The sequence below is a fragment of the Brassica napus genome, unplaced genomic scaffold, assembly GCF_020379485.1.
Source record: "Brassica napus cultivar Da-Ae unplaced genomic scaffold, Da-Ae ScsIHWf_528;HRSCAF=793, whole genome shotgun sequence".
NCBI lineage: Eukaryota > Viridiplantae > Streptophyta > Magnoliopsida > Brassicales > Brassicaceae > Brassica > Brassica napus.
Window position 1 is genome coordinate 384,883 of NW_026016596.1, and position 18,065 is coordinate 402,947.

The 18,065-nt window shown below is 36.3% G+C and overlaps 4 protein-coding genes across 6 annotated transcripts; 2 read left to right on the top strand and 2 right to left on the bottom strand.

Annotated features, from left to right (window-relative positions):
• The first annotated feature begins 256 nt into the window (after positions 1-256).
• Positions 257-2,093, top strand: LOC125604379 (flavonol synthase/flavanone 3-hydroxylase-like). Its single transcript, XM_048774798.1, has 3 exons — positions 257-797; positions 1,289-1,616; positions 1,696-2,093. The coding sequence occupies exons 1-3, from the start codon at positions 337-339 to the stop codon at positions 1,954-1,956; spliced, it is 1,050 nt and encodes a 349-aa protein (XP_048630755.1). The 5' UTR covers positions 257-336; the 3' UTR covers positions 1,957-2,093.
• Positions 2,094-2,658: 565 nt separating this feature from the next.
• Positions 2,659-4,194, top strand: LOC106451911 (protein DMR6-LIKE OXYGENASE 2). Its single transcript, XM_013893894.3, has 3 exons — positions 2,659-3,226; positions 3,393-3,720; positions 3,850-4,194. The coding sequence occupies exons 1-3, from the start codon at positions 2,751-2,753 to the stop codon at positions 4,102-4,104; spliced, it is 1,059 nt and encodes a 352-aa protein (XP_013749348.2). The 5' UTR covers positions 2,659-2,750; the 3' UTR covers positions 4,105-4,194.
• Positions 4,195-11,401: 7,207 nt separating this feature from the next.
• On the bottom strand, positions 11,402-14,112 carry LOC125604375 (protein LUTEIN DEFICIENT 5, chloroplastic-like). Its single transcript, XM_048774793.1, has 11 exons — positions 13,771-14,112; positions 13,091-13,372; positions 12,942-13,013; positions 12,752-12,862; positions 12,480-12,671; positions 12,236-12,397; positions 12,081-12,176; positions 11,908-12,009; positions 11,792-11,824; positions 11,638-11,718; positions 11,402-11,560 (listed from the first exon to the last, which is right to left on the bottom strand). The coding sequence occupies exons 1-11, from the start codon at positions 14,038-14,040 to the stop codon at positions 11,417-11,419; spliced, it is 1,545 nt and encodes a 514-aa protein (XP_048630750.1). The 5' UTR covers positions 14,041-14,112; the 3' UTR covers positions 11,402-11,416.
• Positions 14,113-15,463: 1,351 nt separating this feature from the next.
• On the bottom strand, positions 15,464-17,342 carry LOC125604380 (protein MON2-like). 3 transcript variants are annotated; one of them, XM_048774801.1, is made up of 3 exons: positions 16,987-17,331; positions 16,484-16,669; positions 15,464-15,859 (listed from the first exon to the last, which is right to left on the bottom strand). In XM_048774801.1, exons 1-3 carry the CDS (start codon positions 17,089-17,091, stop codon positions 15,833-15,835), a joined length of 318 nt encoding a protein of 105 aa, XP_048630758.1. In that variant the 5' UTR covers positions 17,092-17,331; the 3' UTR covers positions 15,464-15,832. The 3 variants fall into 3 exon arrangements, with proteins under 3 accessions (XP_048630758.1, XP_048630756.1, XP_048630757.1); XM_048774799.1 differs by lacking the exon at positions 15,464-15,859 and adding an exon at positions 16,028-16,342 and having other exon boundaries at positions 16,987-17,342; XM_048774800.1 differs by lacking the exon at positions 15,464-15,859 and adding an exon at positions 16,028-16,332 and having other exon boundaries at positions 16,987-17,338.
• Positions 17,343-18,065: the final 723 nt, after the last annotated feature.

The following is an 18,065-nucleotide window of genomic DNA, read 5'->3' on the forward strand; positions in this document are numbered from 1 at the left end:
AAATACTCCGGTTTTCAAAACATTAGTTTTACTCTAATCAATTACTTAATATGATTCTGTATATCCTCTGACCGGCTTAATACAAGTTTTAATATTAATTCAACGAGAAAAAGTCTCGTAACTGAGTTGGTCAAAGAAAGATAGGTAGTAGACTTGTACTTTTTCAGTATCTTCTATCATTAATACATACGCATACAAACAAAATTGATTTATATAGAATTTCAAGTTACTATTATAAAAACAAACTAAAGTGGTATATAGTTAGCTACATTCCATCCAAATAGGCAAAACATAGCAACTCTCTTGACTTGCCCAAAACTTCTTTACTTTTAACAAATGGAGGATCTTGATCAAACTTTCATCCAAGCACCAGAGCATAGAGCAGATTCCAACTCCATCCCTAACCAACCCGAAGAAATACCCGTGATCGATCTCTCACGTCTCAACGACCCTGAAGATATCCAAAACGTGATCTCGGAGATTGGTGATGCATGTGAAACATGGGGATTTTTCCAGGTGATCAATCATGGTGTGCCTTGCGATGCAAGGAAGCGCGTGGAGGAGACGGTGAAGATATTTTTCGATTTGCCTATGGAAGAGAAGATCAAAGTAAAGAGAGACGAGGTGAATCCAGCAGGGTATCATGATGGAGAACACACGAAGAACGTTAGAGATTGGAAAGAAGTGTTTGATATTTATTTCAAAGATCCAATGGTTATGCCTTCTTCCACAGATCCTGAAGATGAAGGTTTAAGAGTTGTTTACAACAAGTGGCCTCAGTTTCCTTCTGATTACAGGTAAGTTATTTTAAATACATAAAGTTGTGATTATGAGAGATAACACAAACGTAATCCGGTTAAGATATTATATATATATATATATATTTTTTTTTATTTCTAATAGTTGACCTTAAACATGAAATTTTTCTTTAAATGATGAACTTTGTACTAAAATTTATTTATCAAATTATAGGATCAGTCTAACATATATACACATTAAAATTTACTTTGGTTTCTTTCTTATTCTTGATTTATTATTCTCTATTTTCGAGTAAAAATACAAACTTGAAAAAATACAAACTTGAAATCCCAATATGATCAGAAACTTCATCACTTTTCCACAACTCTATTGAAGGCACGTGAACTCGCTATCTTCCAACGCTGCATATGTGATAAGTTACAACTTACACGTAGGACATATAAAACAAGAATTTGGTGAAAAAAACTTCTTTTTCAACGGTGTAAGCTAATCTCTTTTCTCCTTTTTTGTTTGTCTAATTTGATTCTAGGGAGGCATGTCAGGAATATGCAGGCCACGCTGAAAAACTAGCGTTCAGACTCTTAGAACTCATCTCATTAAGCTTAGGCTTACCAAAAGAGCGTTTTCATGATTACTTCAAAGAACAAATGAGTTTTTTCAGGATAAATCGTTATCCACCATGTCCACGGCCTGACCTAGCTCTAGGTGTAGGCCACCACAAAGACGCAGATGTTATAAGTCTATTGGCTCAAGACGACGTTGGAGGGCTACAAATTAGTCGCAGATCGGACGGTGTTTGGTTTCCTATTAGACCCGTTCCTAATGCTCTTGTCATCAATATTGGCAATTGTATGGAGGTAAAATTCTTCATATTATATCGCATTTTAAAATATATAAATTTAAATATCGAATTGTAATGACTATATATACTATTAGGTATGGACAAATGATAAGTATTGGAGTGCAGAACATAGAGTGGTGGTGAACTCAACAAGGGAAAGATACTCAATACCGTTCTTCTTGTTGCCTTCACATGATGTGGAAGTGAAACCATTAGAAGAGCTTCTGAGTCCTGAAAACCCTCCAAGATACAAAGGATATAAATATGGCAAGTTTTATGTCAGCAGAAACAGAAGCGATTTTAAAAAACTTGAGATCCAAAACATTCAGATCGATGACTTCAAAGTTGTAACTTAGAATTACTGTGTTCTATGTGTAACTTTGTTTTATCAAGCTGTGATCTTATAATGTAAGCCCTGAATGTAATAATGTGTGTGAGACTGAGTCTTGTCAGAAACAATAAATTTGATAATGTTTAATGGAAGTTTGCGAGATTTTGATGATGACAACATGAATTTGAAGTGGAATTGACGCTTTCTTAGAAAACAGAAATAAGAAAACAACACAAGGTAGTTGAAATGGTGGATAACCTAATACAATTGATAGGTTAAAACCTTAAAACTTCAAAGTTTAACCCAATATTATGATGTACGGATCGATCATTTCGAAGTTTTAACCTAAAAATTATGATGTACGTACCAATTTTTCTTTTTTAACCAATTAAACTACATATGTTATTGTGTGTGCCTGGTGAGATTGAGTTTATGTCGGAAACAATAATACAATACTCATGACCTTTTTGACGACTATTCCGTTCCGTCTACATACATTGTTGGCTTGTTTTGTTACTATTTTCTCCAAGTGACCTACCGTGATTAAGATTCCTGACTACAATTCCTAACTAACCTACTGTGATTAAAATAAAACTAATTTTCACATAAATTCGTGTACATCATTTTATTAATCCGATAATTAATAAAAACTTTTGTCTTTAATTCACACGAGATCTACGTGGCATTGTTCTATTAAACCAACCTCAACCGCACCACAAATTATTTTGATATTATATATATCCTGCAAAGGCAAAGCCAATAATAATAGCTTAGCCTCTGTACTACCAAATCAACATAAGAATCACCGCAAAAACCGCCATGGGACGACTCGACGAAGCTTTCATCCAAGCTCCCGAACACAGACCCATGATTCATCTCACAAACTCCGGTGACTTCATTTTCTCCGACGAGATCCCGACCATCGACCTCTCTTCTCTCCAAGATCCCAATTCAGACAAGACATCGATCGCCACAGAGGTCGGAAAAGCTTGCGAGAGATGGGGATTTTTCCAGGTGATCAACCACGGCTTGCCTTTAGACCTAAGGCGTCGCGTAGAGAACACGGCGGCCGAATTCTTCAACCTAAAGGCGGAGGAGAAGAGAAGATTGAGAAGGGACGAAGTGAACCCTATGGGTTATCACGACGAGGAACACACCAAGAACGTTAGAGACTGGAAAGAGATCTTTGATTTTTTCTTGCAAGACCCGACAATCGTTCCGGCGACTCCGGAGCCGGAAGACACCGACCAGAGAAAGCTCACTAACCAGTGGCCTCAACACCCTTCTGACTTCAGGTGATCATTTCGGACCAATCTCTCATGCATCTGTCTGAATTATTATGGCTAATCACTAGTTCGGCCCATTAACATAGATTTCGGCCCAGTGGGCCTCATTAGATTCCATTTAGTATGATTCTAGTTATCCAGGAAATGAATTTTTACCACTTAATTTTCCTGGTAGAGAGATATGCCAAGAATATGCAAGGGAGGTTGAGAAGTTAGCTTTCAAGATTTTGGAACTTATCTCCATTAGCTTGGGTTTACCCGGTGATCGGTTATCGGGTTACTTTAAGGAACAAACGAGCATTTTGAGGTTCAACCATTACCCTCCTTGTCCCAACCCCGAGCTAGCGTTAGGCGTTGGACGTCACAAAGATGGAGGAGCTCTTACCGTCTTGGCCCAAGATAGTGTAGGTGGATTACAAGTTTGCCGTAGATCGGATGGAGAATGGATCCCAGTGAAACCGATCCCCGATGCTTTGATCATTAACATTGGCAACTGCATGCAGGTAAAAGATGAATCATATCACCAACTATCAATCAAGAGAGATTAAGAAATCAATATAACTTAAAAATATATTATATTTAGATTTGATGAATGTAATTAATTTGGTCATGTAACATATGTTGTGGAGTAGGTGTGGACAAATGACAAGTATTGGAGTGCAGAACATAGAGTGGTAGTGAACACAAGCAAAGAGAGGTTCTCAGTACCGTTCTTCTTTTTCCCGTCGCATGAAACCAACATTGAGCCATTGGAGGAGCTTATAAGTGAAGAAAACCCGCCTTGTTACAAAAAGTGCAATTGGGGCAAGTTCTTTGTTTCGAGAAACAGAAGTGATTTCAAGAAGCTCGAAGTTGAGGACATCCAGATTGATCACTTCAAGGCTTAATTAATCGCATCATGTTCATTAGCAAGCGTTCCTAATAATGTATCATCGGTTTGTAATTATTATTAGCTAATGAACGTGGCCTATTTTTAATATACTTGTCTATAAATATTCATCCCACAAATCCTCCGACCATAGAGTACTCGTGAGCAGACGTATAATTAACGAGAGATTTTCAATATCATTCTTGTTCCATTACAACCCTTAAAATCAAATCATTGGACAAGCTCCGCCTTGTCACACTGATTACCAATTGGTGCCGTGAAGTTATGTTTTTTTTTTAAGAATAAACCGTGAAGTTATGTTACATGCAACATAAGTGATTTTAAGAAGCTAGTTGACGGCTATACATGCATAAATAACGAGTGTGGCCAATGCTTTGCTTTTCTATCAGTAATCATACCGTTAAATAATATGTATCTATAATCTAAATGTATACATAGTGTAGCCAGATTATATAGCCTGGGATTTGTACATAAATAATCTCACTAGATTTATCATTTATGCATGATATACCTAAACTTATATAGGTACTATATAATCAGATTTGAGTATATAATTGCTATATGTACTTTTGTATTTTGTGTCACATGATACAGCTAGTAGCTAGATAGCCCTGGGCATAAAATCCGTACCCGACGACCCGACCCAATACCGACCCGAAAAACCCGGTTCGGATCCTTGCCTGACCCGTCTAAAATACCCTATTGGGTAGCATTGTTCAAGACCCGAAGAACCGATACCCGGTCGGATCTTACCCGATACCCGGTCGGTTTTTCTAAGACCCGAAACATGCTAAGCGCCTAAGCTACCTAAATCCCTAATCATTTCCTCTACTTTCCATTTATCTCTTAAATCGATTCCACTTCCCAAATTCTCGTTTCCACTTCCCGAAATTTAAGCGATACTCAATCAATATTGTATATCTCGTTTGATTCAACCACAAACTGGAACCAAGGCGCCAATTTCGAAGCTCAGCGTCGTCTCCTCCATCAGAGGCATCTTCTCGTAGTCGATCGAAGGTAACTCTCGAACTCGGTCCTCTTGTTCAATTTGGAGTTGTTGTTTAAAGTTCTTGTTTGTAACTTTTTCTTTTGTGTATCATATAGATGGCGTCTTGTGAACATCCAGAGGCGACAGTTGATCCAATGTGCGATGATGGTGATGATTCTAATGCTTCCGGAGATGAAGTTCGGACACCAATTTCTCGAAATAAAAACAAGCGTAAAGAAACAGATGAAGGCGGTAGTTCAAAGAAGGCTAGATCATGGGTGTGGGATCATTTCACCAAAAAGATAGAAGATAAGGACAGAGCTAGTTGCAACTACTGTGGGAAAGAGATGGCAAGTGCGAGCAAGTCTGGAACAACTAGCTTGTCAAAGCATTTGAATCTCGCTTGCAAGAGTTTCCAGGTGTGGCAAGCAGCGAATAGGTTTGGTACACAAGGTGTGATGTCTCCAGTCGGTGAAGATGGTGATCTTATGGTGTGCAAGGTATCTAAAACAGTCTTTAGGGAAGCTACAGACGAGATGATGGTCTTGGGAGAGTTAGCTTTGTCTTGGGTAGACAGCTTAGCGTGGAAGCATTTCTGCGATAAAACAAAGCTCTACTCACCTCATTTTAGGAGAACAGCCAGACGAGATATAGTAGAGATGTATGTGAAAAAGAAAGAGGCGATGAAGAAGATACTTGGAGAGAACAAGCAAAGGCTTTCATTGACTACTGACATTTGGACTGCGCCTTATACAAGAGCAAGCTACATGATAATCACAGCTCACATCGTAGATGCTGGATGGAAGTTAAGGAAGCTCATCATTGGATTCAAGAACGTTGTTGATCATAAAGGATCAACTATCTCGAAGGTTCTTCTTGATTGTTTAGAAGAATGGGGTATCAAAAGAGTGTTTTGCATCACTGTGGATAACGCTACAGCTAATGGTTCAGCTATGACAAGATTTAAGGAAGGTTTCAAGGAGATTGGAGATGATGCGATGGTTTTAGAAGGTCATTTTCTACATATTCGCTGTGCTACTCACGTTTTGAATCTTATTGTCAAGGAGGGTTTGCGGGAAGCTGACAACAGTATAAATGCAATTCGAAATGGTATTTTGTATGTGAGGTCTTCAACGCAGAGACATATAGCCTTTGAGCAGCGTGTTGAGTCAGGAAAACTTCAGAGAGGAAGCTTGCCTCTAGATGTCACCACGAGATGGAACTCCACGTATCTGATGCTAGAGCAGGCAATGAAGTTTAAAGTGGCTTTTGAGAAGATGGAAGCAGAAGACAAGCCATATAATGATTACTTCAACGAGTTTGTGCAAGGAGAGAAACGAATTGGACCACCAACTAAAGTGGATTGGGAAGCTGTTGATAGGTTAGTCCAGTTCTTAATCATTTTCTACCAAGCTACATTGGTTTTGTCAGCTTCAACTTCAGTCTGTGCGCACAAGTTTTATCACGCTATCTACACAGTCACGAGAAATATTAGTGGGTTAAGCACTGCTCCTGGTCCTGATGCAATATTGAGGTCTAAAGCTGCATCTATGCTAGGAATATTAGGCAAGTATTGGGATCCATTTGGGGAGAAAGTGGAGATGAATAAACTCATCATTGTAGCTGGTGTTCTTGACCCGACGAAGAAGATGAAGTTTGTAACTAAATGTTTTGAGAACTTGTATGGAAAAGAGAGTGTTGAGGCGACTCAGTTAGCTAAAGAAACCGAAGACATTTTGAGGGATTTGTTCAATGAGTACAACAGCATTTACAACGCGAACAAGAATGGAGGGTCAGGGTCCACTACTGTGTCTCTTCATAGTCAGTCTCAAGGTACCTCTTCTCAGTCTCAAGATCTGTTTGTTGAAGAAGTATCTCAGAGAACAGTACTTGGGAATGGTGTTGCATATGAGAGCATGAATGACATCTATGAGGAGCTTGGCCAAGAAGCTGGTTTTCAGGAAAAGACAAACGAGTTGGATCTCTATTTGAAAGAGAGTGCGGAGAATCATCATGTGATGAATGGTACAGAGTATGATGTACTCTCTTGGTGGAGGGGAAATAGTGGTAAGTATCCGGTTCTATCACTATTAGCTAGGGATGCATTTGCAATGCAAGTGAGTTATGTTGCTTCTGAATCTGCTTTTAGCACAAATGGTCGAGTTTTGGACCCAAGCCGAAGCTGCTTGACACATTACATGATAGAAGTATTAATGTGCACCGAGCAATGGCTAAAATGTGAAATTAAAATCAGTGGCAGAGGAATTATAAGACAAGAACAGCTACTTAAGGAGGTAGAGGCAGAAGATGATCTTATGAGAGGTAATTTTGAATCTCTGTTATTATTTTTTCCAAGTTTTATGTATGCTTGACTGCTTGTTACTAGCTTGTTACTTGTAATTTACTAACCTTTAGTTTTTTTCATTTTATTAGAATTTGAACCTGGTTTTAGGCATGACTCATGAGTGAAGAAATGGCAGTAATGGTAAGCCGTAAGCTTGTTAGTTGTTACTTGTCATTCTTTGTAGTTTGTACTTTTTAATCTGAATGTTACTTGTCATTCTTTGTACTTGTCGTTCTTAATGTTCTTACTTCTTAGTTTCAGGTGGTAGAGAGTAGAGAGTAGATCAGTAGAGACTTAAGAGATGGAAACTGATTACTCGCTTCTCGTGTACTGGAAAATGATTCTCCATGTCTCAGTCTTGTTTGTTTTTCCCTTTGTTTCGCTTTGGACATTTGCCTTGGTGTTGTTTTTGTGTTTTCAGAACCTTTATGTTTCAGTTTGTGATGTTTTTATTTGACTTTGTCATGTTGGATTGTGGAACATGGAAGTTTGAATTTGATGTTTTAAACGTTTATTGATATGTACGGTTCTGATATGTGTTAAACATGCTCATTTGTCAAGTTCAGTTGTGGTATAGTATAGGTTTTAAAGTAGGTAATGTCATGGAAGTTGTGTAATTTTCGGGTTATCCGTAGGACCCGACCCGAAATTTTCAAATTTTACCCGAAATCGATGAATTTTATCCGAAACCGACCCCACCCCGAAGGAAACCGAAATTATCGGGTTTTTTACGGTTCTCTGAAAACTTGACCCGGACCGACCCGACCCCAACAAGATCCGAACCGACCCCGAACCGATAAATTCAAATTACCCGATTGGGTCCTAAAATACAAGACCCGAAAGACCTGGACCCGAGACGACCCGACCCGAATCCGACCCGAGGACCCGAATGCCCAGGGCTATAGCTAGATATAACATGGTATATTTAAATCTTGTATATTTTTTCATAGTACAAATTCTTAGAATCAAGAACAAAGAAAAAGACATTTTTTTTTTGCTTAATGAAAAAGACATTCTTATAGAACGCGTACCTTATATAAATTACTAGGGTCGGTCCGCGTTACGCGCGGAATATGATTTATGTGTGATGTACAAAACTATATAATTGTATCTTATTTTTGATTATGTTCTATGAGCTTTTGCAAGATAAATGTATTATAGTATTTAAGGTTTTAAAAATGTTGGTGTGTAGAGGTTTTATGTTAGTTTATTTATAGTTTATTTTTAAAATTTTAATAATCTTATTAAATTTAGCCAGTTTTTTATTATAATATTCTAATTATTTACGTTTAAAGATTGAGTATTCTGAATGATATAAATAAATTTTTTGTATAATTCAGATATTATTTTATTTTATTTTTACATATTTTGAAATGATCATTTATATAATTATTATCAATACTTTTAGTGTTTATAATAAGTCTTGCATATCTATTTGTATTATGTGTTTACTAAATTGTATATTAAGCTAGGGTTCGGTATTATAAAATACATTGTTGTTTTATGATTAATTTATACTAGAGCCTTTCTCCGCGCTACGCGCGGAAAAGTGGGTTGATGGTGTACTCCTCGATGATAAGTTTCAATGTTTCTGTTTGTAATAGGAGTGTGTTGATGGTGTACTCCCCGATTTTAAGTTTCAATGTTTTTGTATGTAATAGGGGTACTGATTTATTCAAAATGAAGAGAAGCTTGAGTGCCAAGCTTTATTCAGAGAAACCATTGTTGAGAAATAGTTGGAAGGAATGTAACCAGAGAACTGGTTGCCTGATGAATAAATAGATTTCAGACCGGTTGACCGGTTAATCTCAGGTATGTCACTGGATAAGGAGTTTGTTTATTATGCTAATGGTGCGTAAAGCCGAAAAGTCCATTAATGGTTCCTGAGTATGAGTTATGTGAGGCACTAACGCAGTATCGTTTGTTATGTTTGACTGGATCATGTATCTTTATTATTCCTGAACTATTATTACTTAACCAAAAACATATAAGATTTGAATGCTCGTAACCCGTTTGCGTAAAGCCAAAACAGTAATATTTTAGATCACAATATTTAAAAAAAAAAAAAATTAATATATGTGAATGCATACGTAATATATATAATCCAATCCTTCAAACATCCAAACATCAATGATGTGGAAACATTCAAACATCACACATTCATTATAGTTCATTTGACAATGTATTTGTATTAATAATTAATTTTTTATTAAGTATTATTCTCAGCTTTTTTTTGTGAATATATATTTTCTAGATCAGTTGTCAAAAAATCAATTAAACATTTTTTAACTTTATATAAAACAAAGTTAAAAAAACTTTATATAAAACATAGTTTAAAGTTCAAAAATATAACAAAGCTTTTATATTCAAATATAACATAGCTTGCATATTAGTCGTCAAAAAAAAAAACAAAGCTTTCATATTAAAAAAAAAGCTTTTATATAAAAACGGCTGCTCTAATAGCTACTACAAAATACTTAAAAATAATGTGCATGTATCTACTGCGAAATAAACACATTGACTGCATCACTTTCATTTTTTTCTTAATCATTTTAAAGTTTGATTGGTAAAACACAGCCATTCTCTGTGCCTACTAACAATCTTAGTTTCCTCATTTTCAGAGAAATGATTAAGTGGAGGCTCAGTTATAACATGTTCTGTTTAAGGGAGTATCGAAAGAAAAAAATCAAGCAAGCAAACTAAAAGTTAAAGGCTCAATCAAAGATGGAAAAAACATCAGATATAACAAAAGTAAAATAACCAAACATCAAACTTGAAGAAAAAACATTAAAAATGAGTGTAACCATCGTTATTTTAAGAAAGATAAGTTCAATGTTGCAAAACCAAGGTCTGAAAATGAAAAGAAATGAAGCATAGAGTTTTAGTAACCATAAAACCACCACTAATCACACCTTAGCCACATTTGGCTCTCTTGGGCTCTTCTCCCTCAATGTTTTCAGCAGCCCTTTTCACCCTCTCACCATCGGATTCTTCTAAATTGACTTCAATATCTGGGTCTTCTGGAGTGAGCACCTTTGTCACAGTCAAAGTTTGGGTCTTGCCAGTCAAATTGTGGGTTGATACCTTCACAATGAACTTGCGAGTCCGGCCTATGGTATCAATCAGAGCTTGAGGGACCAGAACCAAGTTATCAGATCCTTCATCCTCGTTGGCCTAACATACATTTAAACAATTGTCACTATACATTTTTAAATATCTTGGGAGTATACAGTTAAATAACAAAGCCAGACAGGTTTGTAACTACCTCGAAATAACTCTCAACCAACTCAGAAGCCTTCTTCCCAAACAGCTCATGACCAGAGTCACCAAAGAGCATAAAAACCGCCTGGTCATTATTGTCGTACACAGATATCTTGGCTAGGTACCTGTATTATGAGAAGATTAATAGTGAATGCATCGAACGCATGAGTATAGGTAAAATGTCTGAAATCGATCGACCAACCGTTGCAAGATTGCAGAAATACCTAACACTGTACCCGAAAAATGATGTGATGCATCTTTCATAAGATGTGGAGAGACAACAAAAACCTAACACCCTACCAAGAGAAAGAGTATCGACAACTTTGTTGATGCAAATAGACTATTATCACAATATATCAGAATATTCAACGATTTTACAAAACTATTGGTAAGTCTTTTAAAGATAAACTGAATATTTTACATATATTTTTAACTCTGATGTTTTATTTTCATTATTTCAAATCTACGTACATTATATTTTCAAGTACTTTTTTTTGTAGAGAAATACAAATAAAACTTTAGTGGATTAAATATAATATTTCTATGTGTTCCTATATATCTCTACTTTTTATGAAAAATGCTTCCAAATATGTATATCCTCTTTTTAAAAGATCACAATAGTTGTTTTAATGCTTCCAAATTCTTTGTTTGGACGCAGCAATTTCTAATTTTAGATGCATGTGTTATCCAGCTCCAGAAAATATGAGTGAAACAATTTTAATCGAATAAAATCTGTTTCATAAAAAAAGCATTGAAATTTAGGAGAAGAGATAATTTATAGATGCAAACAAAAATTGATTCGTGCACCTTCTCCCTGTTCTTTTCGTTGAATGCTTCAAGAGCTTCTTTGTACTCTCGTTCCTACACACCAGATTAGCATCTTAATAATGATCCTCAACCAGACATATAAAGGATTTGGTTATGTGCAATGGCCATACCTTTTTCCTGACTCGGGTTGTGTATTTCAACTTCTTGATATCTTTTAAGGTTGGGAATCTATCTCCAATAACAGAATCAACCTATACACAGAACCAAACTATCATTTTTAACATGTGAATGTTCTTGTATGCAAGAATTAGATGTATCCATTACCTCTTCTTGAAGTTTGGCCACTACTTTGGGATTCTGCAATTACCAACAAAAGTTATACCATTTTTTTATTTGGGAGCAAATTTAACTGTTTGTTGTTATATGTCGACTCTCTTTACCGTTGTAAGAAGATAAAAAGTCCATGTTAAAACCGCAGCTGATGTTTCATGTCCAGCTATAAGCATTGTCATCAAGTCATCACGTAGCTGCTTGCTAGATACCTGAAAACAAAGTCCAAGAATCAATTGAAGCTGATAAAAACTGTTGGAAGAAGACACAAATAGATTGTTACATCGTCTCCTGAAGCCAAGAGAAAGTGAAGGATGCTTGGATCTCTTTCGTTCATATACTCCTCGTGAAACTGAAGCTCCTCTTCCTCTATCATTCTATGTAAAGACAACAGGATGAGGATCCAAGAGGGAATGAACAAAATTCTTGGACGTATACCTTGCAGGTTGCGATCAAATCATTGAGGGTGTCATTGATCAACTTGAGAGAAGTAGCAACTTTCCTCTGACGTGGGGAAATATCTTTCCAGATTGGCATGTCCCAAACAGGAATAGGTGAAACACTTCTATCTTCAGCTTCTCTTAGAACAGTGTAAACTGCCTAAACAAAAGAGTAACACAAAAAAGCTTTCATTTTCGTTAATCCAAAGGTAACAAAACTGAGAGCGGAGGAGGGTTCGAACCTCGATCACACCGGTATCATTGGTTAAGGAGTCAAAGTCGTAATTAAAAACCGCCTTGCCAATAATATCAAGCGTCAAGCGAGAGAAGAGTGATTCCATCTCTACTTCTTCCCCTGTAGATGCAGCTGTATCAAGCTTCTGGCAAAGCCTATCTGAAGCTTCTCCAAATAAACTGATCATAGCTGCTACACACTAAAACAAACATAGAAAACGTAAAACACAAATGGCTACTACATTCTCAAACATCCTTTTTTGGTCATAAATTGGGTTACCTTCATATGCAAGGCAGGGACGATGGCACGCCTTCTCCTACGCCAGATCTCCCCATCAGCAGGTATGAGTCCTTTCCCCATCACAAAATCTAGAATTTCAGCTAAAATCCCCTAAGATTCACAAGTAGACGAAATCTATAAGGGAAAAAGACCATTGGTTGCTAAATTGTTAGTGTGTATTGTTTCTTACCTTGGAGTAAGCTTTGGCGCTGTCTTTTAATATATGCTTAGCAATAGAAGGATCCGTCACGATCAAGAACGACTACGGACAAAACCAAGAACATATAAATGATTGGAATCAGAACTATCCTCAATCAATATAAAGCGCAAAACACACACCTTTGCACCAAAGGTCAACCTGAAGATACCACCGTAAGTAAGGAAAAGCTCATAGAGAGGGATGAAGAAAGCTTCGTTACGGACAGCCTGAATAGACCCTTTAGCCTCTGGAACCTTGAGGTAATCTTCGTTAGCTCCGGTCCAATCAAACATCAAATCCAGAACATTGCTGGGAACTCCAAGCTTAGATAAATCATTCTTTAACTCTTTGTTGACAGAATCAATCTTCTTCCTGGCCAAAGCAACTTCTTTCCTCATGGGTTCAGCTAAACCTTCAAGTTCCTAAATATACAATTCAAACCATTAAGCTTCTTAATCATGGTAGTTTTCATAAAAAGGATAGAACTTTGATCCACAAATCTCATTTTTACCAAATGGGTTTTACAATTAGTGATACAAAAGTGGAAACACTCACAAAAGTCCCAATCTTTACTTATAATTTAAAAAAAAAACAAAAAAAGAAGCTATTTTTTGTTCAATGTAAATGTCATATCTTGAAAATTTCAATACTTGGGGTCCTACAAATCTCCCCCTAAACATGAATCAAAACCACATAGCTTCACTGCAATAACCCCCCATATGTCCAATTTTTATATCTTAATTTGATTTTTTCTATGTAAGAAACAAAATTAAAGCACAATTCTCAAAAAAAAAAGATGAGGAAGAGAAAGATGTTATACCTCACGGATCAAAGCGAGACGCTTAGTCTCCTCTTCGACACGACCAAGCTGAGCTTGAACCCTTTCCCTAATCTCCATCTTATTCTTCTCGATCTCCTCTTCTTTCGCCCTGATAGCAGACAAAGCCGTCCTCGACATCTCCTCGTCTTCAATCGACATTTGGCTGCTGAAACTCATGCTTCCCGACAGCTGAGCTCCTAGCTGTCGGCTGTGCTTCGCCGGAGGAGCCACCGTCGGCTGTGACGTCTCTATTGCCTGCATCTCCTTCATCTTCACTCGAAACCCCTTTAGCTCTCTCTCTCTCTCTCTCTCTCTCTCTCTCTCTCTCTCTCTCTCTCTCTCTCTCTCTCTCTCTCTCTCTCTCTCTCTCTCTCTCTCTCTTCTCTCTCTCTCTCTCTGGTTATTTCTAAGTGTTTCTGTGGCAGAGAAAAATAAGATATTGAGAGCTTTTCTTTTTAGAACCCAGAAACAGTGTTGTGATATGAACGAAATTGGGATAATATTGATACTAAAACCCTAAATTAGATCGAATCGCATATCCAATTTAGTTATGAAAACAATTAAGAAGTAAGAGAGAGGGAAAAAAGAGGAAGTACCTTCAATTTTCCAGGGAAGAAGAAGAATCCAATATATTTTAAGGAAGCCGTCTGACATGGAAGCAATCAAACAAAGCAGGAGGTTAAAATACTATGATTGATTTTCGCAGTTAAGGAGAGAGGTGGAGACGATAACGAAGAAAATCAAACGTTTATGTTATTAGAGGTTCAATTTATGGCTTAGATACACTGGGGAAGAAACGTAGAAAACTGGGGAAGGTGAGAGAGGAAAAGACGATGTTTATGAGTTTTGCTCAGTTTATTTTGGATTGGGCCTTTGCGCTAAATTTTACATCTTACGGATCAAAGAAACAAAACAGGCCATTCCTGGCGTGACGTGGAGAAAAAAAGACACCCTATTGGCTGATTATTATTGAGGATGTGGAAGCATGAGGGGAGCTCTTATTCCCCTTTTAGTATTGTATTGATTTTGCAGTTGTTTTTATAATTGTTTACAATCTTTTTTTATATTATTTAAACAATTATACTGTAAGTAATTGTTTTCATATTTTTTACAATCAAGTTCTTATTTACTTTCTTAGAATTCTAATTTTGTTAGATATATCTTAATGGTCGGGACTATAATAATATTTGTTGATGTATTTTAAGAGCAGTTAAACAATTTTTAATTATTGTTCTCATATATTTTTAATTTTAATTTAATGCATGGGTGGACATTAGATATCCGTTAAAGTTCAGTTTATGTCTATTCAAATTTCGGGTTTTAAGATCTAAAGATTTAAGTGTTATTTGATATTTATTAGCTTTCTTTAGTTCGGTTCGGGTTTGGTTCAACGGGTTTGGCCACCTGTTTAAATTATGTTTACTTTTAATTTTTTTTGTGCTTCCACGTCATTAAATCGCTCATCCTATAGATAATTCCAAGTATTTGTGAGTATTTTAAGTACTAATATTGAATTAATTATTATATTTAAATATATAATTATGATTTAAAAGTTCCAAAACCATTTGAATATTTTACCATTTTAGTTATAGTTCGGTAGATTTTTTTAGGTTGGATTCTTCCGATTTGGATACTTTGCTAAACCCTAGGTAAAAACATATTTTGTATAAAAAAGGAGTATCATTTGGTAAAAAAGAATCCTCCAGGTTTTGGACTGAGTTTGTGGGCAAAGATTTATAAGGTTAAATCCAAAATGTGTAATCTTAAATATCAATTCAAACACGGAGAATTATTATTAAAACTGTGATAAAGAACTTGCCTACGAAAAATCAAATATTGGAATTTCTTGATGCCAATGACACATTTTCTAGTTATATAGAAGAGTGGTAATCATTAAAATAGTCCCAGATCCATCCGATCCATGTCACTGGTCGACGAACCATTCCACATCTTTTCCAATCCCTCGCCAACTTCTTCTTCTCTATGCCCAACATGGTCTTCATGACCACAACCACTGCGTCCCCCTCCTCTGCCACCGTGATCACCACTACTTCTGGAAATACTATTTAATTTTTAGGAGTAAAACTATCTGCACAATATCATTGGCCAAAGTGTATTTAGTTAATACATAAAACACTCCGGATGTTTCACATGCTTGGAATTTTGTTATCATGTCAACCAATTTTATTGAGCATGATAAAGGCATGGTCATCCTTCTGAATGAAACCAGACCAATGGATTCAAGAAAGCAGCTGAGTTAAAGAACCATGCAATAACCAATATTCTCTTTATTATTTCTGTACGGAAAACAAAAATTATGACCAATCAAGAGAAATATTTTCCAAGAGACTCTCTATTCTGCTTTTGGCGACAATGTAGAAGAACATAGGCAAAAAAAAAGAATGAATAAAAACAATAGCTTTACTTGGAGGAGCAGTAACCTCTGTTCCAAACAACTAATTATTGTAGAAAGTAGATCGATTGATACGTGAATGAGAAGACCAGCGAAGAAAAAGAAACCAAAGCCATGAGTAGAGCCAGTGGCTCGATCCTTGATGACCACTTGTAAAACCTCACGGAAAACATATACATCGATCAGACTGAAAACATCATTTATATTAAAAGAAAAAAACAGAATAATCTGTTCCAAAAATCTGATGGAATTCTAAAAACTCTAGTTAAATTTAGAGAAGTTACAGAAACTATGACTTACATATTTCAAGGTAGCAAGTATCTCCTTCAGAGATGATGGTTCCACTGCATCATGAGATATAAGATTCTGCAAGCATGAAAGTCCTATTACACTAAGTTTTGTATTCCTGACTCCACATGCCGTTAGAAAGATCCGAAGGATGTCTTCATTGCTTGAAAGATCACTCGCACTCGATGATGAACGAAGCTAACAAAAAAAAGAAGATAAATTCAACTACTTAACAGGTAACCCTTTAAGTAAATTAAGTCTCACAATTTGAACTCGGATCTACAATTCAATTCATTAATAAAGATTCTGAGAATATATATAAGCAATTAAACTCATGTTGGAGAAAAAAAAAAGATAGCTATTGATCAGTTTTCACATGATCAATCAAACGTACATTCAATCTTAGAGTGCAAGTTAAAAAAGCATAGTGCGAGCTAACTAAATCAAGGTTGTCATGTTCACAGTGAATTCAAGCTCTAACAGCAGACATGTGCATTACTATGAGAAAATCTAACCTTCAAGATTGCTTGCTCCGCTCCGTCTTTCACGACGGGATACCTCTGTGGTGCCTCCGCGAAGAGAGCACGGAGATCCGCCTCCAAAACCGCTACCAAAGCCATCTTCGTACTCCGATGCTAGGTTTTAGGGTGAAACTCAGAAAATAGCTGAACTGGAAAGTATGGCATCGAGATCGGACGGTAAAGCTCCAATCGGGAGGAATTGGGAACGAAGGTAAAAGATCTTCTTTGTGATTTGAGCTGTGTATGTTTAAGATGTCACGTGCTTCAAATCTCTGGACGTTTACCAGACTCATATGACGATGAACCATAGATGACAACTTGGGATCGAAGGCGACGATTAAACCTAAATGTTAGGGGTGACTCTTATTGGGCTGGCCGACTGGTCTCTCCATCCACACATAAGGCCCACGACATAGATAAGCCTGCATCCATTGCATTTCCGAATTAATGAAACGCGACGTTTAAATTAATGGGACAGGTGCCGCGGTCTCCTCTCTCTAATTGATGACGTGGCGCCCTGAAAAGAGAATCACGCTCTTCTTTATGTTATTAGATATTAGATTAATCTTAAATGTTCTTATAGTACGAAGTACATTACGTACTGTACCCATAAGTCAAAACCTTCATTATATGCATCATTTAAAATCAAGAAAACAAAAACAAAATCAAGATAACGATAATTTGTTTTTCATTAACATTACATGTCATGTCAGACCATCTTCAACTCACTCCTATTTCAATCTCAATATTTTTCTTAGAGATTTCTATTTAAGAGGAAACTATAGAAGTGTACATTGGAGATGTTTATAGTGTAGTTGCATGAGCTGTGATGAAGATTTTTCTCTTTTCATAACCATTTTATTTCCTCTCTATTTTTCTGTGTCATTTGTTTTATAGTTGAAAATGCTTTTTTTCAAATATTTTTTATAGTAATATGTTTTGCAAATGGGGGAAACTGAATTTTAATTCTTTTTTGGTTATAATATTTTATCTGTGAAATTGATAAAGAGCTATATGTGCTATAAAGAAAATGAAAAGAATAGTTAAATCAAAAGAGGAAAAAAAAACAAATA